Below are 27,077 nucleotides of genomic sequence, written 5' to 3' on the forward strand. Positions count from 1 at the left end.
AGGGGATAGGGTCAGAGGACGAAGCAGACTCCCCGCCGAGCAGGAAGCCCGATGCGGGACTCGATCCAGGGACTCCAGGATCATGACCTGAGCCGAAGGCAGTCGCTTAACCGACTGAGCCACCCAGGCGCCCCTCGTTCTGATTTTAGATACAGCCTTCAGCTTGGAGATTGGGTTGACGGGTCCGCTGCAGATTAGAAATGGTACCTAAGCAGAGACGAGTGGAACTTGGTGAAGACAGCAGGCTCACAGCGGGGAGACGGGGAAGCCAAGGCTCCTGCTGCCCATAGGAGCTGATGGTGGAGGGCAGAGATGGGCCGCCCTGAAGGCCCAGAGGCCCGAGGAGAGGGGCTGCACGGTGTCAAAGGGCCGCCTTGAGCAGGCAGTGGTGAAGATGATGGTTCCAGGGGTCAGCAAACTAAGGCCCTGAGGGCCAAGTCCACTCAGCTCTGTTTTTGTAAATAAAGTTTTATTGGAACCCAGCCCCACCTCTGTGGCTGCTTCTACCCCCCAGCCTCAGAGCTGAGCAGTTGACTTTGGAGCCATTAAAGGCTTGAAAGTCTCAAATACTTAGGATCTGGCCTTTTACGGAAAACGCTTGCCAACCTCTGATGATTTGAGCTGTGAAGGAAGGGTTGAAATGCAGCCTCTGTTAGAGCAAGACCAGGAGGTGTGAAGTTCCTTGGAAAAGGCCTTCCAGACAGACTGGCTGATGGTGGTGTCATTCATGCGTTGGTGCTTTAATGAATGGAAAAGAGCCATATTGATGGTTCAGATCATCTGGATTTCACAGACTTACCAAACCTTAAGACTAAGACGGATGTTAGACGGTGTCTAGTTTGTCTGTTTCATAGCCCTATGGGGAAACTGAGGCCCGGGGAGGCAAGGGACTTGCTTAGGAGCACGTAGTCGCAGCTCTCGGTCTCAAATGGAGCCCAGAGCACTTGGTGCTGATTTGCTGTTTTGCGGCACATGCGTGTGCAGGCATTGCACAAGCAAAAATCTCTGAACTGCAAAATGGCAGAGATGTGTTTGCCTCTAAAGGGCAGTTGCTTATTTTGTCTCTTCTGTGTCCGTTGCCTGAGCATTTGGAGAAGCGGGGCAGGGATTCCTGCTTTGCCCTATATAAGGAGCCTGTTGTCCCGGCCAGGCCCATCCCATGGCAACAGGGCTAAAATGGAAACAGGGAGCTCTGTTTAAGGCAAAGCCCCTGCACTACAGCTGCCTCCCGCCTGCCACGGATGGAGCATTGTCTGCGGGCACCTGCCCTTCCTGCTGGAACCAGATTGGAAGGCAGGCACTGGGGGCCGCAGTCCTGAAATGGGTCCTTTGTGGGGTCGGTACCCCCAGCTGTGTGCCACCTGTGTCCAGGGCCATGGGGAGTTCCCCAGAGGCCGCTCGATGCAGGCTGAGGGTCAGTCAGAGACTTTCCCCTCTCTGAGCCTCAATTTCCCCCTGTAGAAAAGAGGAGGTTCAGAGGCAGTTCTGTCCAAGGATTCTTTTCAGTCTGTTGTTCTGTAACTCCCGTGGAGAGGCTCTGAAACCAAAAGGGCTTTGTTCTTATTCTAGCAGAGAGGTGAGATAGCATGGCTTAGGGGTTCAGGTTTCTGGGTTCCCATCCCAGCTCAATGACTTGCTTAGCTGGGTGTCTCCAAGGGAAGTCAGCAAACCTCTCTGGGCCTCCACTCTTCTCATCTGTAAAATGGGGATAAGAAGGGAACCTCCCCCATGAGGTACCTGCAGCTCTTGTTTGGTTAAGGCATAGGAGGGGGTTGGACTAATGGCTGTCAAGGTCTTTTCCTACCTGGGGTTCTGTGGTTCTAATTCCAGCTTTCCAGCCTCACAGGCAGGTGTCCCCACTTTCCCATTGTTGACTAGGGAGTTTCCAAGCAGAGGACACTCCACAGCTCTGGAAACCTGATCGGGAGATTAGAGGCCCGGAAAAGGCAGTTGAGGAGAAAGGAGCTGTGGGGAGTTTCCAGGGCACGCAGGCAAATGTGAGTCCAGGTGTGAGTGCCACGTCCTGCCAGCCAGCTCCCCCGGGCGGAGTGGTTCAGGAGGGGCACGGCTTCTGAGTGGGAGGAGGTCGCAGCATCATGAGGCCTGGGATACCATCCCTTCAGCCCCACCCCTCTGCATTTTTCTGCACAATCATCCTTCCCTTGTCTTCTGTTTGGGGATGATTTTTAGAAGGGATACAGGAGAAGGAAGAAGTCTTTTTTTTTTTTTTTTTTTTTGAGCAGTATAACACAGTGATTGAGAACCTGGCTTCAGAGTTGGACGGCCCTCAGCCAGCTAGGGAACCTCACTGGGCCTCCTCAGCTTCCTCCTGGAAAATAGAAATAATAGCAGCTGTGAGGATTAAATGACAGAATGTGTGTCAGCTCAGCCCATTTTCCTGCACAAAATAAGCTCAATTAGTAAAATCTGAAGAGTGCCTACTGTGCGCCAAGATATAGTGGGAAACGAGCCAGACTAGTTTCTAGCAATCGGGAACTTCCATTGTAGTGAGGGTGGACAGACAACAAACACATGAAAAGATCGGACAAGATCATTTCAGACAGTGATGTGGATCATGAGGGAAAGAAGACAGAGCCATGTTATGGACAGTGTGCCAAAGTGGGGGAAGAGTACTTTATAGAGTGAGTGGTCAGAGAAGGCTTCTTTGATGAGGTGACATCTGGTCTCAGCGTCAGGAAGGAGCCAGCCGTGCAAAAATGGCTTGTGCAAAGGCCCTGGGGCAGTGACCAACTTTTGAGTTCTAAGGTACAGAAGAATGCCAAGATGTGGGGGGCATGGTGAGTGAGTCAGAAAGCGGCCAGAGAGGATGCTGGCAACGTAGGCGAGGGCCTTATCAGCCATGGGTGTTTGAATTCCATCCTAAGTGCAATAGGAGAGTCTTTGGAGAGTTTTGAGTAGGGAATGGGGCAACATAGTCTGATTTACATTTCCTGAAGATGATTTTGGTTACTATGGGAGACACCAATTTGGGATGGGATGGGTAAGTATGGAAGTGGGAGACCTGCTAGGCCGCCCTGTATGAGTCTAGGTAAGAGATGTTGGTAGCATGGGCTAGTATAGTGACAGCAGAGGTGGAGAGAGAGTGGACAGGACTGGCGGCCTATGGATTGAGTGTGAGGAAGAGAGAGGTGTGCCAAGTGTTGCTCCTGAGCGGTTGGGTGAGGGTTTTTGCCACTTCCTGACATGAAGACTTGAAGGAGAAACTGGCTTGGGTGGAAATAGAACTCCATTTGAACATGAAGTTCAGGTGCCAATAGTTTGAGGTGCCAATAAACCAACCAAGGGGAGATGTCAAGGGACAAGATTTGAAAGGGCTCCTTTGCCAGAGTAGCCGAGGACACAGCTAATGTAGGAAAGGAACCACTTTGTTTTGAGCTGAGATAGCCCAAGTGCACATCTAGCTGGGGCTTAACCCTCTTCCAGCCCTAAGCTTCTGGATTAGCTTTAAGGACCTCCCGTACTCACTTGATAGCCCTTGCATGACCCACATCCCTCCCCTGGGCCCTTCATGGACTCAGGGCTGCTCCAGCCACTCCCCGAAAGGACTCCTGACTCCTCTCCTGACGGCATGCGCCTGGAGCCTTGGGCCCTGTTGTATGTGGGGGCGGAGCCCGAGACAGCTTGAGCCAGCCAGGCACTGTGTGAAATGTTTTATAACTGAGCTTCTTAACCTTCATGTCCACCAACCCCAGGGGTTAGAATTTGGGGCGGGGGGGGGGGTCTGTGAATTTGGGTAGGAAAAAAAATTATCTCTAACCTCTAAGTGAATTTTTTTTTTTTGCTAACCTCTAAATGAAATTTAGAATTTCCATTCATTATGAACATAGATGACAAACTGTGAAAATATTAGTGGGACCTGTGATTTTTATCACCAGTGGAAATCACGGATACTTACATATCACATTACAGTTATTTCAGTTATCTGGAAATATTTATGCTCATTGCAGTTTGAAATTATGGGTAATTATAGGAGCACCTGGGCGGCTCAGTCAGTTGAGTGTCTGACTCTTGATTTCAGCTCGAGTCATGCTCTCAGGGTTGTGGGATTGAGTCCTGGCATCAAGCTCCACGCTGGGTATGGAGCCTGCTTGGGATTCTCTCTTTCCTTCTACCCTTCCCGCCTCCCTCTCTTGAAAAAAAAAAAAGAGAGAGAGAAAGGGAGAAATTACAGGTAATTATTATACTTGCCACTAGAGCTTATGATTTAGCATTGTAATAAGGAAGCATGTTCTATTACCGTAACACAGATTTATTCTTCTTAATATTTTATAAATGTGTTTTGATATTATTGCTTTCCTTTATAATGCTGTTTTACTTTATGCATTTTTTTGTTTTTATTTTTTATTTTATTTTTTTTTAAAGATTTTATTTATTTATTTATTTGAGAGAGAGAGAGAGAATGAGAGACAGAGAGCACGAGAGGGAAGAGGGTCGGAGGGAGAAGCAGACTCCCTGCCGAGCAGGGAGCCCGATGCGGGACTCGATCCCGGGACTCCAGGATCATGACCTGAGCCGAAGGCAGTCGCTTAACCAACTGAGCCACCCAGGCGCCCTATTTTTATTTTTTTTAAAGATTTATTTATTTGACATACAGAAAGAGAGAGAGAGCAGGAACACAAGCAGGGGGGGAGTGGGAGAGGGAGAAGCAGGCTTCCCGCTGAGCAGGGAGCCCAATGTGGGGCTCGATCCCAGGACCCTGGAATCATGACCCGAGCTGAAGGCAGTCACTTAATGACTGAGCCACCCAGGCGCCCCAACTTTATGCATTTTTAAAACATTGTACTTACTTTATGCATCCATAAACATTCTGAGAAGTTTATAGGCCTCACCAGATTGCCAGTGGGACCTGATGACTCAAAAGAGATTGACTCCTGCTTTACAAGCATGATCTTATTATTCTCATTTTATAGATAAAGAAGCTAGTCTCAGAGAGGGTGAGTATCTTGGGCAGGGTCACACAGCTGGTTGAGTGAGTGAGCTGAAATGAAAGCAGACCTTTCTGATTCCAAAGTCAGTGTTCTTCACAGACCCGTTGCTGCCTCCAAAGTAGTCCTGTCAGTTCAATTGATGACTGATTTAAACAGATTCCACAGCACAAAAACCATTCGTATTTTATCTGAAAAGATTAATACAGCTTTTGCATTCCAGTACATAGTATACCTTTGGGTTTTAGGAATAGAAGAAAGTTTTCCTTGCCAGTGAAATGATTTAGCTTTCCATTGTGCCAGATCTTGGAGGGTGGGGGCGGGGGAGGGGGTGGAGGTCCGAGAAGAGGCCCACGCCTGTCCTGTGCATTTAACTATTTCTCAGCCCACCACTGCATCCCCGGTGGGTGTGTGTTCAGAGACAGAGGCATTGTGGCCCCAGCTCAGTAGACTTTCATGCTGCATGTGGGGAGCCGCCTAGCTCACTGAACAAAGGAGAAAAGTGAGGCCTTGGGCCATCGGGTGGCCTGCTTGTAGTCACAGAGCTCCAGCTAATGGAGTTTGAGTTCCCACTTTTCCCCTCACTGCAACCTTGGTCCAGTTTCAGTATCACTAACTTAGCTGTGTGATCTCAAGCACCTTACTTACCTAGGACTCCGTTTCCTCATCTGTAAAATGGGCTGGCCAGTGTGTCTGTCTGCCTTTACTTGGCTGTTGGACAGTATCAATGAGATGTCCAAAAGTGTGTTCTCAGAGGTCCTCAGGCAGGGGCTGGGTACGGAGGAGGGCAGGGCCCCCCTTGCTGCCGAAGAGGCAAGATGGGATCGTCGCCAAGGCCGGGAGCTACGTCTGACGTATGGGTCCAGTCTCAGCTAGTGCCCAGGGCTTCCTAGGTGAGCAGTCAGAACTGGTTGACAGGGGACAGACTCCCTGCCTCTCATCTTTGTCTCTCTGTCCCTTCCTCAGAGCCCCGGCACCAGACGTGGTGGCTTTATTTCACGCACCTCTATATTTAATAAGTAGGACCATGACGAGATTTGGTGACCTCAGGGCCCAAATGGACCGTCTGCTGGCATAAGCGGTGCTTGAGTCATTTCCCAGGGATGAGCTCTGGGCAGGTTTCCAGGAGCTGAATTTACCCTCCCCGATTCTCTGCTTTCCTCTTCGCCTCCCTGCCCCCAAGTTCCATTTTTGAGTTTCCAACTTCATTGGCTTTGGGACGCCATGGACCAAGATAGAAAATGAAATAGTTATTCATTCCCTGAGGCTCTCCATCCCCCTGCCTCAGCAGAGGCTCCGGCTCAGTGTGGGGGAGACTGTGGAGGCCCAAGACACTGACTCAGGCCCTGGGGCTCCTGCCTGGCTGGGGGCTCCCTATCTGGATGCACTGGAGGACAGAGGCTCAGTGACCTGTGTACCTGAGAGATGCAGGCAGAATATGGTAGGGATTGAGAGGAGGGACAAGCTGGGACGATCAGGGCAGGCTTCACAGGGGAGGAGGCATATGACTTGGACCTTGGAGGATGGGTTGCAGCATATATATGACCAAAGGAAAATAAAACCTTAAAAGAGTAAAGAAGGACTTAAAACAGAAAGTAAATATTCTTTGACCTTCCCCTGTCCCCAACCAACTCCTTTTTCCCATTTCTAATATTTTTCTAATATTTTCTTCTCTTAATATTTTCTTGTGTCCTTCTAGTGACAGTCTATGAATATGTGAACTATGCATCTATTTTTCTATCCATCCATCATTTTTTATTAAAAGCACAGACAGGATCATAAAATGTTAACTTCCCCTTTTCACGTGGCAAGCCGTCTTGGCCACCTTCTCACGGCAGCGCACGCGGGGGCAGGTTGCTTGAACTGGTCGTGTGGTCCTTGCAGGTGGCTGGGAGGGCACGGCAAGATGAGAAAACTCACAGTGTATGCGAGGAGCTTTGGTGAGGGCCCGCGGGGAAGCAGTATTGCCAAGTGGCTGGGAACCGAGCCTGACCTTTGCATTTGGAAGGTGTGGGGTTGAATCCCAGTTCTGGCACTTTCCAGCTGTGTGGCCCCCGGCAAGTTTCTTCACCTCTCTGAGTTTCAATGTCCCCATCTTTCGAATGGCGCTAATAACGTTTCCCTTGGGGGGGGGTTAGGGACTTGGAGTGAAAGCACTTACCACTTGCAAAGGCACCTGGCAAACGAGCAGTCGCCCGTTTTTGTGGATCGTGCTGTCGTGTATCATATGGGGCAGGGGCAGCCGAACCCTGACAGGTAGCGCTAGGTGCACGTGGGGGGTTTCTGAGCGACATTTGAAGAGAGGAGGGCCAACAGATCTATCTGAAGCTTAAAATAGCCTGGAAGTGCAAGAACAACAATAAATAAATGGGTTCCGGATGCTTTTAAATCTTGGCATTTCCTGATCTCAGCTCCGCTGGTCCAGACAGCTTCATCAGCGTTTACTGCCGAGGCCGGCGGCGCACGCCTCCCCTGGCCGTGTCCCAAAGCTGCTTTCAAGAAAATCAGATCTAGAAGCGTTTGGATCTCTGGCACTGGGCCAGCGGGTCATGGATACAGGTTGAAGATCAGGCAGCATTGGGGTTTGTTCCGTGTGTGTGGAAAGTTAAGGCCGAGGGAGTGAGGGGGTGAGGGGGTGAGGCAGTTGCCCAACAATGGGGTTATTCATTCACCACCCAAGTGTTGATTAAGCACTTACTATGTGCCAGGTGCCAGGGATAGAACAGTGAGCATTAATCAGATGCCCATTCAAAAAAATGTTCAATTACTAACTGTGATAAGTCCTCAGGGACCTCCAGAAGGCTGCGAGAGGGCGCAGTAGGGCTCCTCAGGTGGTCTTCGGGGCTCAAGGAAAGTTTCCCCTGGGAAGTAAAGAGTGAAGGACAGATGAGAGAGAGAACTGGGCACAGTAGGTCTATGGGTGGGGACGACGTTGCAGGCAGAGAGAACAGCACACGCAGAGACCCTGTGTGGGAAAAGACCCTGGCAAGTGCTAGTGTGGAAAGAAGGCCAGTAGGGCCAAAAGTGGAGGTAGGGGTAGGTTAATACTGGGACAGGTAAGCGGGAGCCAGATCACACGGGGGGCCTTCCAGGCCTCAGGAAGGATTTGGGTCTTTATCTGGGAGGAATCGGGGGCAGGCTGGGTATTAAAACAGGGCACAGGGGGATCAGATTTGCATCTTGACAAGATGGCTCTGGTGGCTCGTGTCCAGAAGCTTGGAGGGGTCTAGAGTGGCTGCCATTCAGGTGTGAGCTGATGGCAGTGTGGACTGGGTCAGTGAAGGGTTAACCCAGTGACCAGGTGGTGAGGAAGCTCCAGCAGCCCAGAGAGGCTGCAGCTGCGCCAGCAATTGCTTCAGGACTCTTGTGTAATAGTCTCACTCGTGGTCGTTTTTTGAGTACTTACTCTGCACCAAACGCTCCACAAAGCCCTTCTCCTTAAACTCTCTAAAGAATATCATCTTCTGTTTTCCTGAGATTTAACCAAGGGGGTTAAATCACTCCGCTAAGATCACAGAGCTCAGCCCCGCGCTGTCCAGCACGGTCCCTGGATCAGTGTCCTCCAGTCAAGTGTGACCCTTCTCAGGGCTTGGCCCGAGCCCCTGGCTTCTGTCTGGTTGCTCCAGTGACCATGGGCGTCCTGTCCACCCTGGCCACAGGGCCAGTGCAGAGCCTCCTGGGAAGGCACTGTCACATGTTGGCCTGAGGGGACACCGTGTGTAGCCCTTGGTCCTCTGTCCCCCCCAGCCCAGCGGCTTCGGGCTGTGCCCTGGTGCAGCACGTGAGCTGAAACGGCCGTGTCTCTGGGCTTCACATGTCGCCTGCCTCCTGGGGATTCAGATGGTCTCTGCTGCTTGTTTTTTGTTTGCTTCTTCTGCTTCTTTATTTCCTCTTCTGTCTTCCTTTCCCTCTGCTCCCACCCTGTCCCCATCTGTTGCTGCCCCGTGGGGGTCTTTTCTTCGCCTCGCAGATGTGCAAGCAGGACTCAGAATGGAAGGAGAGGCCTTCCAGGAAGGAACAGAACCAGCAGTTTGGGCCTGTTATCTGCAGGGCACCGGGCAGGCACCATCTTACGTAACCCTCACAGCCGTCCCTCGAGGGGTGCACGTCATTATCTGTCCTCTACACAGGGATGCTGGGGCTCAAAGGATTGAGGTGCTGAACCCAAGATCACATGCAACAACGTCATTTAAAAACGTTGGCATCCCAAACTTGAATGTGCCTATGAATCATCTGGGGATCTTGTTTAAATGCACATTCTGATTCAGGAGGTCTGGAATTCAGCATGACAGTCTGCAGAATTTAGTAAGCTCCAGATGAAGCCGATGCTACCGGTCCATGGATCACACTTTGAATAGCATAGCGAGGAGCTAGCAGATCTTGCACATGCCCTCCTGTGACGCCCATGTAGACACATGCCACCACGAGCTCCATCCCTCAGTGGCCACCACTGATTGTGCCATCTTTCCCCCTTGTTAGCAGCTGCTGAGGGGTCATCTGAGGCTTTCGCATCATGCCCAGCACATCACGGGCTGAGCCTGCACATCCCAAAGCCTCAGGTGACCGACCATGGTCTCCAGTGCTGGCCAGTGTTGGAATATAGGGAAACTGAGGCTCAGAGAAGTAAAAGTCCCTCTGCTTGCTGCTCTGCCTACTTGTGCTCGCTCTCTCTGTCAGATACATAAATAAAATCTTAAGATTTGATTTATTTGAGAGAGAGAGAAAGCATGAGCAGGGGGAGGGGGAGGGAGAAGCAGGCTTCCTTCCGAGCAGGGAGCCTGACGCGGGGCTCGATCCCAGGACCCTGGGATCATGACCTGAGCTGAAGGCAGATGCCCAACCGACCGAGCCACCCAGGCACCCCTCTCTTTAGCTTTCTGTGTGACTTTGGGCAAATTATTTCCTCTCTCTGAATTTTAGCTTCCCCCAACGGAAAAATGGTTTACCCTTTGTCTTGTGAGGAACAGATGGGAGAAGGTCTAGTATACAGCATAGAGGATTCTTAGGAGCCCTAAGACCTCCAATCTGAGTAGGGTGAAGGACACCTCACGTGGCGGAAAGGCAGGCTCAGATGACACTGACATGCGGGGATGGCGGGAACTCCGCTCCCCACTTCCTGCCTATGTCCCATCAGGCTTCGGTGATAATTGAGCACTGTCAGATGGTTTCCCATTCATAGTTTGGGTGCGTGCTCCTCCACCTTTAGTGCTTACTAAACAAGCCCTGCTCTGGCCGGGAAGCCGGTGACAGTACCACCTCATGGGACACAGGAGAAGAAGGGAATGGAAATGGGGGATTTGTCCGGATGCAAATCTGTTTTATGTTCCCAGTCAACACACTTCTGCGTAAGGCAGGTCCACCTGTGGCTGGGAGGAGCCAGCGCCTCAGCCATAGGGGACACGAGGGAGAGGGGGTCTGCTAAGGAGGCCTTCTTGGCCTTCCTTCTTGTCTGGCCCTTGCTGACCACATGACCGGGGAGGGCCTGCTGAGGCCAAAGAGAATCCGTTTCCCACCAGCTTTATCTGGGAGCCCGTGGGTCTGGGTTTCTCATCATCTGACCCACTGGAAAAGGAAAGGCAGGAGTTTCCATAAGGGAATAAATGGGTGTGGAAGGAAACCACCCCCTCCCCACCCCCAGGAAAGGCAGGGGGTGAGTGTGAGGGAGACTTTGCAGAGATCACAATGATGTGAAGCAGAGATGCCAAAACTGCCCTGGGAAATGGGGCCTCTGTCCCGACCCCCCGTCTGCCTCACCCAACCCACAGAGGTTTAATGAGTCCCCACTCTGTGCCAGACACTGTTCCCCACACCGGGATTTGACAAGAGGCCAAGCCCAGTCCCTTACCCTGGTACAGTGTACATTCTGGAGGGGAGACAGACAGTCCCTGGGTTTGTGCCGTGGGTAACATTCACTGTGACCAGGTGAGTCGGGTGTTGGGAAAGGCCTCTCTTGCTGAGACTGAATGCTGGTAACGTGGCCAGGGACCTGGGGAGGTGTCTCAGGTGGGAAGCCCAAGCCCAGAGGGTTTTGTTGCAGGGAGAAGGCGGCCACTGTGTCTGCCGCGTGGGGAGGGTGGGAAAGTCCCAACACATGGTCGGGGAGGGGGCAGGCCAGGCCGCACTAGGCCTTATAGCCTAGTGAGGACTTTGAGTGTTTGGCTTTTAAATAGGAGAGTGAGTGACTAACCCTTAGTCTCAGCTCTGCCCCCCTGCTCCCCTGTCCCCCTTGCCCTCTCGGGTGGGGCCTTGGCTCCCTCCTCTGTTGGTCTACACCAGCAGCTTGCAGCCTGGGCTTCCCGAACCCAGAAAGAATCTCCAAGGTACTAGCAGGGCTTTGAGAACATTTTCCCCTCCCCATTATTTCGAAGTCTAGTAGATAAACTTGCACAGAGCAAGGGAAAGAACTCCCCCACCACCCACAGGGTTACTGACAGCTGTGGTCAACCTGGGCCGGGGCAGGAGGATGTAACAGCAGAGGGCTTGGTAGCTGGGTTTGGATTCACATTCTGCTTAGCATAAAGTCCTGTTACCTCCCTGAGCCTTACTTTTCCATCTGCAGATTGGGGGAGTGCCCCCTTTGCTGGGCTCTCACGTGCCCCCCAGGTGCTCTGAGTGGTGGATACCACCTACTTGGGGACTGGCTTGTTCGGCTGAGGATTCAAATTAACCTCCGAAAGCCCTTCCGTGGCCCATGAAATAGTGCGTGTGAATCTGTATGAGTCTGTATGAGTGAATGGGTATGGGGAAATCTGGAATTCATGTGCAAAGTATAATGTCACCGTGTTTCTAATATGTAAGAAAGAAATAGAAATTTGGCTTTTGGTATATTTGTGTTTTGCCAAGCTCATAATGTTGAGTTCACTTCGGTTCAATTGGAGTATGCTGGGTTGCCACGGTATGGTTTTTAGTTAATAAAAATGGGAAAAACTAATTAATTAACTCCCTCCTCATCTCTCCCACTTCAAAGCCCAGGGCCCTGGTGGGCTGTGGGAGAGATGATGCAGGGGGTTCCCCAGGGAGCCCAGCGTGGGAACCACGGGGCCAGATGGGCTGGGAGGCCCCTCCTGGCTCCCACGCTGTGCAGCAGCCCCAGCAGGGGGGCAGTTGCGGCTTGAGCGGCTGAGCGCTGCTGAGTCATCTCGCCCTCAGCGGGTCCTGTGTGCTGCCTGGCGAGCTGAGGCTGGTGTGCCGGTGGCTGAGCCCTGGCCTGGGCTCTTGGGGAGCTGGCTTCCGCCAGGCTGGGGGGTGGGGATCCTCAGCTGCCCACCACCCCTCCACCCACCCAGGCGTCCAGTCCCTGCTGGGACCCCCCAGGAGCCAGCCACGTTAGCGCTGCCCTTCCTGGTGGGAGTGCTGCCCTGAGGCTCGCGGGCACGGGGGCCGAGCTGCAGTCGGCGCTGGGCAGCACCGGTCTGGAGATGTGAGCTGGCACCTTGCTGGCCTGTTGAGCGTGACATTTCCTCAAATGCCACAGAGGGGCTGCCTGACCTTCACTCCCCAGCCAGGACCCCCTTTCTGCCTCCTTCTGGATTATTTATAACGGTGCTAACAGGCAAAAGGGCTTCTCAGCCGAGCCCTGGCCCAGCTCTCTGAGTGTCTCCTGGCAGCCGGGGTAAGAGACACATAAATAGAACCAAAGAACACGGACACTGAGGACCCCAGAGAATGCCTCCAGACGGAGTGTGCGGGCTCCTTTTTTTTTTAGGTCTCTGGGACTTTTTAATATTTATTTTTATTTTGTTGTGGTAAAATAATACATAACATAAAATTGAGCATTTTTTTAAGGGTCCAGTTCAGGGCCATTCAGCACATTCACAATGTCATACAAATATCACTACCATCTGTTTCCAGAACTTTTCTGTCATCCCAAAGCCAGGTGCTCTTTCATGGCTGGTACGTGCTAGACCACCCCCCCTCCCCCCCGAGGAAATTCACATTTTGAGGAAACCCCACAAAATGTGATGAGGAAGGACAGTGCCAGCCAGTTCAGGATTGCTGTAACTTGATTAGAATGACGGCAGTCGCCCCTTTCCGCAGCATGGAGTGGGCACGTTTCTCAGGGTGAGCTGAAACCCTCTGCCTTTCTTCCCATTCAGGAAAGGGATCAGGACGGGAGGGGATGTCCTGGTTGCAGGGAGAACGGTGAATCTGCTCTTAATCTCTTTCTCTCCTTTTTTTTTTTTAAGATTTATTTATTTATTTTATTTATTATTTTTTTTAAAAGATTTTTTTGTTTATTTATTTCACAGAGACAGCGAGAGAGGGAACACAAGCAGGGGGAGTGGGAGAGGGAGAAGCAGGCTTCCCGCTGAGCAGGGAGCCCAATGCGGGGCTCGAACCCTGAGCCGAAGGCAGATGCTTAAGGACTGAGCCACCCAGGCGCCCCTATTTATTTATTTATTTTAGAGACCGTGCACACGCATGCGTGCACGTGGTTGGGGGGGCAGAGGGAGAGGGAGAGTCCCAAGCAGACTGTGCAACCAGCATGGAGCCTGAGGTGGGGCTCCATCTTACAGCCCTGAGGTCATGACCTGAGCTAAAATCAAGAGTCCAGCGCTTAACCGGTTGCGCCACCTGGGTGCCCTTAATCTCCTTCTCTTCTTTTTAAAATTTTATTATTTATTTATTTATTTATTTATTTATTTATGCATGCATGCATGCATGCATGCATGCATGCACTAGCAGGGCAGAGGGGCAGGCAGAGGGAGAAGCAGGCTCCCCACTGAGCAGGGAGCCTGATAGGGGGACTCCACCCCAGGACGCTGGGATCATGACCTGAGCCCCAGGCAGACACTTAACCGACTGAGCCACCCAGGTGCCCCATCTCTTTCTCTTCTTAAGCAAATCTATTCATTTAGCAAACTTCACTCCTTTCCTTATAAATAGGACACGTGTGTTGCAGCTCACCTCCGTACTGAATGCTGCTTCCTGCTCGGTTGGACCATTCACTACCTTTGATAAAAGTTTAACAACAGTTCCTCACATGCAGACAGCACTTCAGAGTTTTCCCAAACATGTTTCCATCTAAAACACCACACTGGACAGGCCTGGGATAATTCCACAGCCACCAGAGGGTACGGGTCCCTTTGTAGAGATGAGAAACGGAGGCCAGAGCGACGTGATCTTGGTCGTGATTGATCTCCCTTTAGTCATCTGCACATACTGTCTCATCCAGGCTGGCGTTAGGGTGAGGCAAAGGAGACACGTGGCTCAGGCACAAAATTGATGGAGATGCCAAAAAAAGTCAGTAATTAAGAGAAATCATATTTTATTTTGTTTTATTTTTTTTTCATATTTTCTGAAAGCTTTTTTTTTTTTTTTAAGATTTTATTTATTTATTTGAGAGCGAGAATGAGACAGAGAGCATGAGAGGGGAGGGTCAGAGGGAGAAGCAGACTCCCCACCGAGCAGGGAGCCCGATGCGGGACTCGATCCCGGGACTCCAGGATCATGACCTGAGCCGAAGGCAGTCGCTTAACCAGCTGAGCCACCCAGGCGCCCCAAGAGAAATCATATTTTAATGCAACGTTTAAAAAGAATGAGTTGGCACCTAAATATCCATGCAGAACAAACACCAAATCTTTATTTAAAGGCAGGAACAGGAGGAGTACCATACAGAGTCACATAGGTACCTGAGCAAAAGGAAAAATCAATGCTACTGGCCTGTCTTTTATTTAGAATTTGGTATTTTGCTCATCATGGGGTTTTTGCATTAATTTTGATTTTTTTCAGAGTGTTGCATTAGATATGATCTATCTTGATTACAGAGGGGTTTTTTTTGGTGCCCAAGGGGGGTGCCTCCCTCCCCTCATCCTAACCCTGGCTCTGATTCCATCTTCCGATTTCTGTGTACTAGTGTGACGGGGACCCACCTCCCGGGTCCCCAGGCCGCGGGTTGCCATATGCTAAAGCCTTTCTACCACTCCTGAGAGTGGCATTTGCTCTCTGAGTCTATTTTTGTGCTTGCCCTTCAGCGACTGATAAAATGTTGCTCTGGGTCGAGCTGATGTGTTGAAATGGTGAGTGTTCATGTCAGGTGGTTTGTGTGATCCGATATCTTCATTCTTGACCTCGAAAAGGGGCCTGGAACCAGGAAAGAAAAGGAGCTTTTGGCAGTTTTGCCCCCACAGAGTTGGACAAAACTGGAAATCATGATCTGGTCACGGAGGCTACTGGGCATTTTGGCCTCGTCTTGGGGCTATATAGGAAAAAAATATCCCCGTTGCCTTCTTCTTACTTTCAGGCCCAGTTTACCAGGCACAGCCACATTGATTTCATTTGGTTTACTGAGCACCTACTCTGTGCTGAGTACCCGCTCGGTACTGGGGAAACAGCAGGGACCAAGACAGACATGGGCCCCGCTCGCAGGGAGCGACGAGTCGGGACAGGCGACAGCGCAGAGGCGGATGCGTGAAAACTGGGGACGAGCTCTGGAGAGGGCTGGTGGTGGCAACTTCATAACAGCGTCTGTGTACTTAGTGCCTTGAAACTGTACACTTAAAAATGGCGGAAGTGGTAAATTTTATGTTCTGTATATTTTACCACAAGTTTTTTACAATTCTGAAAAAAAGGAGGGGGGAGGCTCTCGGAGCAGAAAGTGCTACTTGAGGACATGGCAGCAGGGTGACGTTCCGATAAGAGGGCGACGGGGCAGCCGCTGTGGGATGCAGTGGTCAGGACGGCCCAGCTGGGAGAGGCGCTTCATCTGCCGTGGGAACGGTAAGAAGCCACCAGCCACCAGCCGTGTGAAGATGCAAAGGAGAGGAGGCAGGCCGGGCGGAGGGAGCGGCCGCCCAGAGGCCCCAGGCTGGAAACTCAAGCCCTACAACCGTTCCATGGGGGAGGCTGGTCTCGGGAGATGCCAAGAGGCCAGGTGACGCCCTGTTAAGTAGCAAGTGACTAGCCAGAGCCAGTTCTTCTCTGCAGATCTTAACAACACCTACCTGCACATGCTGTGCGGTTGACCGAGCACTTTTCCTGCCACCCTCCCTTGGATTCAAGAGCCCTTGAACTCAAGTGCATAAGATGGACTGCAATTGCAGACAGGCACAATGCGCGGATCACACTGTCCCCAAAACACCTTCGCTCGCTCCCTTGCTCACTCAAGTGGCAGAGTATATACTTCAGCCTTTTCCTGTTTTAAAATCAAAAATGCAGTGCACACCACCTTCCTGGGCCCTGGGGGCAGCCTGTGCCTTCTGAAAGGCAGCCCTGACAGGTGCCAGCAGGGACGCAGTGGGGCCTGGGCGTAGCTGCCGAGGGAGGGGCACCTGGGCCCTGGCCGGGCCGTCCAAGAGCTGCTCCACCCCAGGTGACCTCGCTGGGCACAGCTCCAAGAGACTTTGCAGATCTCTGTTGGATAAGGGGCCGCTTGGAGACAACAGGGAGGGAGAAAGGAGATGTAAAGGAGTAAGATAACACCCACCCCAGGAGACTTTCTGCCTCAGTTTCCTTAGCTGCAAAGTAAGAGATGAGTCTCTACAAGTCTCTGCGGAGTCTTCCAGCGCCCAGCACCCCCGGTTCGGTGCTGTGTTTGTAGTCCGTCGTAAGGATTGATTTCCTGTGCCTTGCAAACCATGTACAATCATCTTATCTGAGGAGAGTGGGAACAGTAGCTGGGGGTGGCAGGGCGTTGTGGGGACGGGAGAGGGGAGTTCTTGGAAGAAGTCAGTGAAAGTATACAAAATTATGAAACATAATAACGAAGCCACGTGACATGCACAGTATTTCCAGTCTTTTGCTCTAGGGCTGTTTGTGGTGCCAGCGCCGAAATCCCAGCTCATCTCCTGCATAGGCCACACCCACAGCACCAGGGCGCCTGTTTCCAGATCGGGGATTCATTCCGTGGGATCAAGCATTTATAGTAACACACGGGTTTGGGAAGAAGCACAGCTGACCCCCAGTAAACACGCAACCCAGCCGGCGGGTACCCTAGAGAGTCCTCTCTGCGGCTCTGGGGCTCTGTGGGCGTCCGTGAACACTTGTCACAGGAGGAGATGGACAACGTTGGCTAACGTGCCTGGCGGGTTAGGAGAGCTCCATCCTTTTTTTTTTTTTTTTTAAAGATTTTATTTATTTATTTGAGACAGAGAGAATGAGAGAGAGAGCACGTGAGAGGGGGGAGGGTCAGAGGCAGAAGCAGGCTCCCCGCCGAGCAGGGAGCCCGATGTGGGACTCGATCCAGGGACTCCAGGATCATGACCTGAGCCGAAGGCAGTCGCCTAACCAACTGAGCCACCCAGGCGCCCCAGGAGAGCTCCATCCTATTGCCCTGCCTACCGAAGGTCGCTGGTAACTGGTCAACCTTCCTGGTGAGCTGGGTCCGGCCTGGTCTTGTAGCCCAGTTTGGAGTCCTGGAACCCGTTTTGCTCTCCGGGCTGGAGAATGCACTCTCACCAGACCTTATGTCTTTCTGTGGGTCACCTTTACACGAAGCCCTGAGCGGGCAGCTTGAGGGGTGGGTTGAGGAGCTTAGCCTTGAGTGTTTTGGTGGGAGAGCCTTTCAATGGCCTGGTTTATCTAAGCTCTGGGTGTTTATTCTTTTAGGCTGGGCTCAGAACCCCTCAATTTTCCGGGGCACCTGGTGGCTCAGTCATTGAAGCGTCTGCCTTTGACTCAGGTCGATCTCAGGGTCCTGGGATCGAGCCCCATGTTGGGCTCCCAGTGCTTGACGGGGAGCCTGCTTCTCCCTCTCTGCTGTTTCCCCTGCTTGTGCTTTCTGGCTCTCTCTCTCTCTCTCTCTGTCAAATAAATAAATAAATAAAATCTTTAAAAATTTTTTTTCTACTTATTCTTTCTGTAGCTTCACTTTGTGTCTGTGGCTCCTGAGTCTTATTTCAGAGGATGGTGTAAGTACTTCTGTGTGGACTAAGATCAGTTACTCTTCTTAGTGTTCTCCTAGAAGACTCTTTAGGAGTTTTGTACTAATTTGGAAGACAGTGGGAAGATTAGATTTTTTTTTTTTTTAATGTAAGAGAGATGAATTAGTCATAGCTTTTTCACTGATAGGTGACAGAAACTCCACCTGGCATGTAATCTGGAAAAGGAACTTTTTCACTCATATAACTGCAGAGTAAAGAGAGTAGACTGGCTTCAGGCACAGCTGGATCCAAGTGTTTAAATTACTTTATCGGGACTCTCATTTCAATTAAATTTAGCCGGCTGAGTCCCTTTGTTTAAATGCTCTAGCAAAGTCTTGGTGTTCACTCTGATCCACCCCTGAACCAGGTGAAGTACTTACTTGTTGTGGTCACTGGATGAAACATTTTAATTAGCCAGACTGTGCTTACCTGGACCGTCTGGGTGGCATGGAGGGGCAGCTTCCCCAAGAAATACCAGTAGGCTGCCACCATTAAGAAGGGGAATGGGTGGGAGGCCAGCCAGATAACAGAGGTGGGAGGAGAAGAAAACATCTGTTTAATGAAATGGCTTTGCAGGGACTTCATGAACATCTACCTTACTTCCTTCTTAGGAGGCAAATATGGGTCCAGAGTCATCGGTCTAGACCAGGCCAGTTCTAATTGACTAGTAGTGGTTACTAAGACTCCATGTTGAGCAGGCTTGGGGCTCAGCAGGAAGTATAGTGGTATTCAGTTAGTGGTATCCGCCATGGTTAGGAAGGTGGGGAGGGTGACCCCACTGCCAGGTACCTGCCACCCTAGCAGTTCCCATGGCTGGTCTGGGCATTCCTGAAGGGAAGACTTGGCTCAGACCATCAATACAGCTTCTTGTCGGTGGAGGAGGCTCTGAGCGACAGTAGCATGCCACCCTAACTCCCATCCTGTACTAGAGTCTCCAAGATGGTGGTCAAGAGGTCTGTCAGGCCCGGCTGGGGGCTCTGTTCCACGCCATCCCAGGCAGGTCTGGAGAGAGCCAGTGTAGTCTGGCTGTCAGGGCAAGGTTATTTCTCCCACAAAAACCATGAGCGATGATAAAACTGGGATCAGGGGGCTGGTGGAGGTTGAAGGAACACAGGGTTGGAAGAGCCAGTAGGTTTAGGACTGAGGGGATGAGTCAGAAGACAAGGTCAAACATTGACCTCCTGAGAGCCCCCGTTTTTCCATCAGTCAAGTGGGGATGCTGACCATTGACCACTTCCTGCATCTTGGGAAGGTACCAATGAGACCATAGCTCTGAATGTCACTTGAAAGTCAACTGTAGGGGCTTATCTGTGACCACCACTCATGGGGTGTCTGATGTATGCTAAGCTCCCAACCAGTAATGTTGCTTTATCTTTGTACGAACCCTAGGACGCAGGATTATTTTTATTATTCCTGTTTCATCAATAGAAGCTGAGGCGGCCAGGGGCGCCTGGGTGGCTCAGTTGGTTAAGCGACTGCCTTCGGCTCAGGTCATGATCCTGGAGTCCCTGGATCGAGTCCCGCATCGTTTCTCCCTCTGACCCTCCCCCCTTTCATGCTCTCTCTCTCTATCTTATTCTCTCTCTCAAATAAATAAATAAAATCTTTAAAAAAAAAACAGCTGAGGCAGCCAAAGTTATGTCCTGACCTGAGAGAGTTAGTGTTAAGCGGCAAAGCCAGGGCCCAGACCTTTGTCTAGGCCTCTTTCCATTTCATGACAGTCCTTCCACACTCCACCTTTGTATCCCCCTCGGGAAATTCATTCATTCATTCATTTATTAGTTAAGTGCCAAGTTCTACCTAGATATTTCCTGAAAGCCTATGTGGATTTCAGAAACTAGATTAGTACAGAATTGTACAGAATGCTTGAGCAAGAGGGGTCCACAGGTCTATCTCTTGGATGTTCTCTTTCCTAGAGAGGCAGTGAGAACTGAGAGGGCAGGTGACATAGTGAAGTGCGCACATGGTGAAAGACTCATGGTGAGTGTGGATGGGCCCAGAACCCAAGTTCTGTCACTGCAGGCTGCCTTCGTCCCCCTCCTGCTTCCTTCCGCTCAGTAACTCTGAAAATATGCTCTAGGCCAGGGACTAAGCTTGACGATTGGCTGATTGTAGTCAGGAAAGTGGAGCCACCAATTTTTCCTGAAGATGCATTCTTTCTTAAGCAGGGAATCGATTTCCAACAAGATACACAGGCTTCCAATGAAGCCACTTATGTGAATCTGTACAAAACACCATTAATCCACTGCTAGGGTTGTTTATCTCCCTGGCTGGGGCAGCCACGGCCTTTTCAGATCCGGGATATGATGCTGCTGGAGGAATGGGTACAGAAGGTTCCCCAACCAGAGGGGCATCCCATGGCAGGGGTGTAAGCGGACCAGTGGTGGGGACCCGAGGGGGCCATCTGCAGGAGGCCAGTGCACAGTGGCCCCAGGCCTGTCCCTGCGCAGCCATGAACTTGCCATGTGACTTGGATCTTTCTCAGCCCATGTCCAGAAGCCCCCACCTTCCTTCCCATCAGTAAATGGGAATAAATGGTCCTGAATGTTCCTTTCCACTTTCAGAAGCAGATGCCAGGTGATGACACACGCTTTGCAGGGAGCAAAGAGACTTGGCTTTGAATCTCAGCTTCACCATTCTGGGACCCTGGGGGCTGTGGGTTGAGTTGTGTCTTCCAAGAGAAGATACGTTTGAGCCCTAACCCCCAGCACCTGGGGATGTGACCTGATTGGGAGATAGGGTCTTTACAGAGGTTATTAAGTTAACGTGAGGTCATTAGCATGGGCCCTAATCCAGTATGGCTGGCCTCCTTATCAAAAGGGGAAGTGTGGACACAGAGACAGGCACCCACAGAGGCAAGACGATGGGAAGACATACAGGGAGAAGGCCATCCACAAGCCAACAAGAGTGGCCTCAGAACGAGCCACCCCTGCCAACACGTGGAGCTCAGCCTTTTAGCCTCCAGACCTGCAAGATCAAACATTCCTGTCGTTGAGGCCCCCAGCCTGTGGTGCTTTGTTACAGCAGCCCTGGCAGACTGCTACAGGGGACTGGATCTCTGAGTTCCCCGAGGAGTAACATGGGCGTAGGGACACCTGCGCTGCAAGGGTTGCTTTAGGAATCCCTTAGTGCCGCCCCTGACATTTGGTAAGCGCTCAGTGGTAGCCATGGCTCAGTCCCGTGCTCCGTGCTGTGCCCCCCAGCGCCTCTAGGGGGCCCGCAGAGGAGGGACAGGACAGACCGAGGCCTCAAGTCAGACCTTTCAAAGAGAACTGGGTCACCAAGGCACCCCTTCGAAAAGCCTCTCTAAATATGGAGAAGGCCAGAGAAATCACTATTAATGCAGTGCTTAATGGTTTTTAGCCAGAGAGTGGCCTCAGCCCTAATCGACAAGGCCTCGAAGCTGAGGTTTCTTTATTTTTATGTCCCGGGTACACTTTGAGTATGTTGAGCTGCTATGAATAATCAATGAGTGCAGTAGTCATGGCCATTTTATGGGTGTTCTGTAAAGGAGGCGGCATGGTTCTGATGGGAAGGACACTTCCTGGATGACCCTGAGAAAATCCATTATCCTCCTTGGGCCTCAGTTTCCCTATCTGCAAAGGGAAGAGAGTAGACCAACCAGGCCAGGGATTCTTATGCTGCATTTGTGAAGGCCTGGGGGTTAAGTATAAATTTCTTGCATACACATGCATTGCTCAGACGTATTTTATGGGCAGCAAAAATGCTATCCATAGCTCTTGTCTGGTTCTTGAAGGGGCCTCTGACTCCCAGATTGTCTGCAATGACTTTCCTGGACAACCTCTCAGGGCTGCTAGTTCCTGGCTGGTCTGCAGTTCTGGGACTCTGATTTTTTTTTTTTTTAAGATTTTATTTATTTATTTGACAGAGAGAGACACAGCGAGAGAGGGAACACAAGCAGGGGGAGTGGGAGAAGGAGGGTTCCCCGCAGAGCAGGGAGCCCGATGCGGGACTCGATCCCAGGACCCTGGGATCATGACCTGAGCTGAAGGCAGTCGCTTAACCAACTGAGCCACCCAGGCGCCCCTGGGACTCTGATTTTATAGTGGTTTCTAAGCCTCAAGAAGCAAGTCCTACAGATGTGGCTTCTCTGAGTTACTGGGATGAGAGGGATCAGGGACAGAGAGCTCATCACTGGGGGCTTTGCTGACCAGGGAGACCCCAGCTGCCCAGCACTCAGGGGTCTCTGCTTTGGCCCTCCCTCCTGCTCCACAGCCCTCGCCGTGGCTGAGTGGTGCCTCCCAGCCCCTCCACTCACCCCTCTCCTGGATGCTACACCTGCCTAACCCATCTGCCTGCTTTGACGCTGACCCCACCCCCATCACATTTGGAGTAAAACCCAAATCCCTTACAATCCCTCCCTGATCCAGCCTCCACCGGCCTCTCTGAAGGCATCTTCCCCCATCCCCCCTGGCTCCCTGAGCTGCAGCCTCACTGACCGTTAGTCAGGGCTTCATGCTTTAGCCTCGGCCCACGCTTGGGTCTTTGCCTTGCTGGGCCCTCGGCCTGGAACGTTCCTCCCCACATCTTCCACTGCCTGACTCCTCCAAGTCTCAACTCAGACACCAGCTCTTCAGGAAGCCCCCCCCCCCCCACTAACGCAGACTTCCCTTCCCTCTGTTCTCCTCCTTCAGTGCACCTGGCCCGTTTCCTTCAGAGCACTGACACGACCTATAAGGAAATATTGATGTGTTTTCTTCCCTACCAAAATGTCAACTCGTGGGGGAATAAACTGAGTCTTACATGTCTCAGTGCCTGGCTCATAGTAGCATTTAATAAATGCTGGAACACACTCACTCGCTTGGCTAAAATTAAGATGACTGACAACACCAGGTGCTGGGGAGGGTGTGGGACAGTGGGTCCTCTCAGTACAGCCGGTAAGCGTGGACTATGGTACAACAATTCTGGAGAGCAATTTTGTCATTTTTACAAAATCACATACACTTATTGTATGACCCAGCCATTCTACTCCCAGGTATCTGCCCAAGGGAACTGAAGACCTATGTCCACACAAAGACTTGTACACACATATTGCAGACCTGTCCACCATAGCCGAAGACTGGAAACAGACCATCTAGAACAGGCAAGACCGCTGCATCCCCACGGTCTGATGGGACAGAGAGGAGAAGGAAGCTGAGCATCCACCCGAGTGTTCCCTGCGGCCAGGGCAGCTGAGTGGTGGTGACCTGTAGTAGTAGGGTGTGTTGGGCGGGGCCTGGGGCGATCCCAGGGATGTCCCCGGAGACAGAGATTCGCCGAGCACCCTGGTCCCAAGTCTGAAAGCAGGGGACCAGCCACTTGAGAGAACCTGGTGCTGGTGCTGCCCGTGGGTACAGGATTCTTGCAAAATGCCAATTAAGACATTTGACCCAAATTCGGATAAAAGCCTTTTTCCTGTGTCAAGTGGAGCTAATAATATACATTTGTTCATAATTTATGAGGCTTAGTAAGTGGGAACAATTAAGGAAGAGGCCTGCGCAAAACCTATTTCTTTTAAGTGTCACATAGGCCTTTTCTTGTTCTCTAAGGCCGTCCCACCCTCTCTGCCCACCATGAAACACTTTATTGTTTTTATTATTCTTATTTCTTATTTGTTGTTAGTACTGTTAGCTACCATTTACTGAGCATCTTCCGAGCCAGGCTGTAACATTGCTTTGTTTAATCTTAACTCTCTGAGGTGGGTGTTGTCCCATTCTACAGATGAGGCCGGTGAGCTTCAGAGAGAAGAGATTTGCCCAAGGTTTCACAGCTGGCGAGTGGGGATTATGATTCAGGTCTGCCAGACCCCAAAGCCTGTGGTACGCCATTTCTGGGTCAGCCTTCCAGCTCGGGCTGTTTCTCAATCTGCAGGGCATCCCTTCTATTGGTGGTCGTTAAATGGGGGAGACCAGGGTCAGAAAGCCATCACCTTCTGATGAGTCGGTCCGGGGTTTGGCCTGAGAACCTGCATTGTTTCTAACACGTTCGCAGGTGGTGTTGACCCTGCCGGTCCTGGGACCACACTTTGAGATACTCTGGTTCAGTCACTGCTGTTACCGTAGTCCTCTGTGCCTCCCTCCTCCCCCACCCACCATGGTCAGGTGCGCTTAGAGCCTTGTAGACCTTTTCCTGTACATTTGCATATGTATTATTGTACACAAAGAATTGTGTAGTTTGATTTTTCTCTTTACGCACATGAGATCATAGTCTACCTGCTATATTCTACAATTTAGTTTTTATTTCCATTTCATGTGTCTTGGAGAGCATATACCTCTACCTCATTCTTTTCAGAGGCACTGTGGTTTTCCAGGCTTCAGGTGATTATAGTTTTATTTACCTATTTTCCACTGATGGCTGGTCTTCCACATTTTAGACATTACGCATAGTCCTGTAAAGTCGCTGAGAACATAGATGAGTATTTCTCCAGAACATCGTCAGCCATCATTATTGCTGGGTTTTGTTTCATTGTTAATATTGCATTCCAGAAATCCCCTTTCAGGTGGGGACAGTAAATGAGTATCTGTTTAGAGCTTCTAATGAAGTTTTCAACACAGTAGTTCTGCTAAGAAGAAAGAGGTGCTGTGGGGCGTTGAGGGATGTGTAGGAGAGCAAAGGAGGAGGGGAGAGAACAGCAGGCAGGATTTAGCTTAGCTCCTGGTAGATTCAACCCTTGCCAGAGGGTGGGGCCTACCTTGGTATCTCTTGGTCACATGGCAAAATCGGGCCTTGACCAAGGGCTGCCAGAGGTCCAAGTTTGCAGCACCATGAGTAAGAAGTTCAGTCCACGCCCGGATCCAGCCAAGCCCAGCTCTGACTCGCCTCCTTCCTTCCTGTCTCCTCAGGGTGGGGGGTCCGGGGAGGAGCAACTCTGCGCTGACTTTCCCGAGCTTGACCTCTCCCAGCTGGACGCCAGCGACTTTGACTCAGCCACCTGCTTCGGGGAGCTGCAGTGGTGCCCAGAGAACTCCGACACTGAACCCAGCCAGTATAGCCCCGATGACTCCGAGCTCTTCCAGGTATGTCCTCCGAGCCTTGCGGTCACTCTCTGCTCCTGAAAGCCTGACTCTGCCCTGCCCCACCTGCTTTTGCATTTGCTCATGCAAAGAAGTCTCATCACCCCCCAAAGCTCTTGGGACCCTGCCTCTTGCCCTGGATCTGCCCTTAATCTTGGGCAGTTCTCACCCCCCCGCAGGGCCTGTTACCACCTCTGCACAGTGAGGGCCGGGAAGAGCTGCTCTTGCCAAGCCACCCCAGTCAGAAGGGAGCCCCTCAGTGGGCCCCGGGTGGTTTAAAACCCCGAGACCTCCCTTCCCTGTATTATCTCACTGAATTCTCATCCCTACCCTGCAAGGCAGGTGTGATTATGAACCCATTTTATAGATGTGGAGACTGAGGCTTCGGGAAGTTAAATCATGTGCCGAGGGCGATTCACCTAGTCAGTAGCTGAGCTGGTTGCAAACCCAGTCGGCCTCCCTCCTGAGCCAGGGCTTTGTAACCACGGCGACGCCATAACGGAGATGACTCACATGTATTGAACAACTGCTCTGTGGCAGGACTGTCCCTGTTGTGTCTATTAACTCATTTAATTCTCTTAACAACTCTTAGAGTGGGTACAGCTGTCTTCATTTTTCAGCTGGGGGCCTAGAGATTGTTTAAAAAGAGACAGTTCTGAGAACTGCAGTGCATATCAGTGCCTCTCACCTTGCATTCTCTGCGTCCAGTCTCAGGGGGCCCGCGACAGGCGACCTTTCCTTTAAGAAGCCCCCGAGTATGGAATATTATGAAGTTTGGGATTTACTTCAAAATACAGCAAGCTCTGCATGCATTTGTGGGTGTGGGTGTGGGTGTGGGTGTGTCGGGGAGGGTAGTAGGTGAAACAAGATCCGCCGTGTTGAAGCTGAGTGATGGGTACAATCAGATGTATTATTCTTTCCTTGAAATCTGCTCCCCCATAAAGACTGGCGGGAGAAGGCCTCGCTCCCCACGTCTGTCTGGCAAGATAACCATTGTACCAGTCATGGGCCGCGCGCATGTCAAGTGTCATGCTGGCGTGTGATGGGCATCGTCTCAGTCCCCAGGGATTGTAGCGCTCCTTCTAGAAATGGAAGCTTCCTCTTCCCATCAGGCACTGTGCTGTCTACAATCTAGAGAGAAAACTGACCCAAGCTCATTTAACACAGAAACCGTGGTCATTGTGACACGTGCACAAAAGAAACGAGCCGGGTGTGAGAAGGGGATCCAAAGACTGGATGGTCAGGAAGGGCCTCTCCGAGGAGGCCATGCTTCAGTTGGAGGATGAGAGGGGGAGCAGCCATGTGAGCTCAAAGAGCGGGGACAGAACTTTCCAGGCAGAGGAAGCAGTAAGGGCAGAGCCAGGGAGCAGGAAAGCTTGCTGTGTTGGGGAACAGAAGAGCTGCGGGTAGCAGGGGGGGAGTCAGAGAGGTAGTCAGGGGCCAGATCATGCAGGGTCTTGTGGGCCATGGTGAGGAGTCTGGATTTTTCCCAAGTCTGTTCTAACCTATAAAGAAAGGACTGTTAATAACCATTTTACAGGTGAGGAAAGTGAAACTCAGAGAGGTTGAGTAACCTGGTGCCAGGTCACACAGCTAGGAAGGGTCTAACTGAGGAAGCCATACCCCTCAGTGCTGAACAACCTCTCTGCCAACCCTGTGCAGAGCAGCATGGCTGGGCTCCAGTTCTGGCTTCGTCCAGGGACCTGCATTCTTTATTTGAACGATAGGGATAAGACCTACGCTATGCTGCTTTCTCCCTCAGAGGGGGCTAACTTCCAGAAAATGCTTTCAGGTCATGGAGAGCTGATGAGCGAGAGAGGTTTAGATACTGCATGGAGACCAGCCCCACCTGAACTGAAGAGGCCCCCACTTCCTCAGACTGGCCAGACCCACCAGCAAGCCCCTGCCGAGATCCCACTCTGTGCTCGAAATGGTCTTGGGCACAAGTGAGCCTGTGTGGCCCTAGGGCTCCCAGCCCCGCGAGGAAAGCAGAACCCTCGCAGACAGATAGCACCCTGGCTGACCCCTGCCCACCTGCCCTCCCAAGCCCAGGCCAGTTCCACCCATTACCCACGATGAGCCCCTGTGTGTGTGATTATGTGATCAGTGCCTGTCTCCCTGCCACACACACATCATAAACCCCATGACCTTGGGGGCCACGATGGCATTATGCACTGTTCTATCCCCGGGCTCTGCACAGAGCCTGGCACTCGCTCGGGCCTTAACAAACATATATCAGATGAATAAATCCTTCAAGG

General features: G+C 51.5%; 1 protein-coding gene and 1 long non-coding RNA gene across 8 annotated transcripts in view; one reads left to right on the forward strand and one right to left on the reverse strand.

The window, feature by feature from the left end:
• LOC118006797 (peroxisome proliferator-activated receptor gamma coactivator 1-beta-like) overlaps nucleotides 1-27,077 on the forward strand; it is a 111,679-nt gene that overhangs the window by 54,302 nt on the left and 30,300 nt on the right. For 5 of the 7 annotated variants that reach the window (XR_004678191.1, XM_034999570.1, XM_034999569.1 and 2 more), the window contains exon 1: nucleotides 22,993-24,822. Coding sequence is in view for 6 of the 7 variants with exons in the window: in XM_034999570.1 (XP_034855461.1) it covers nucleotides 24,403-24,822 (420 nt within the window). In the remaining variant the exon portion in view is untranslated. Of the gene's footprint in view, nucleotides 1-22,992; nucleotides 24,823-27,077 lie in introns of those variants that run through there. The other 2 variants (XM_034999573.1, XM_034999572.1) reach the window with 1 other exon arrangement.
• On the reverse strand, nucleotides 2,065-5,907 carry LOC118006798. Its single transcript, XR_004678192.1, has 3 exons — nucleotides 5,595-5,907; nucleotides 5,017-5,137; nucleotides 2,065-2,329 (listed from the first exon to the last, which is right to left on the reverse strand). It is a non-coding gene; the product is annotated as an uncharacterized LOC118006798 (long non-coding RNA).

Source organism: Mirounga leonina, unplaced genomic scaffold (genome assembly GCF_011800145.1).
Source record: "Mirounga leonina isolate KUSES-001 unplaced genomic scaffold, KU_Mleo_1.0 Mir_99, whole genome shotgun sequence".
Taxonomy (NCBI): domain Eukaryota; kingdom Metazoa; phylum Chordata; class Mammalia; order Carnivora; family Phocidae; genus Mirounga; species Mirounga leonina.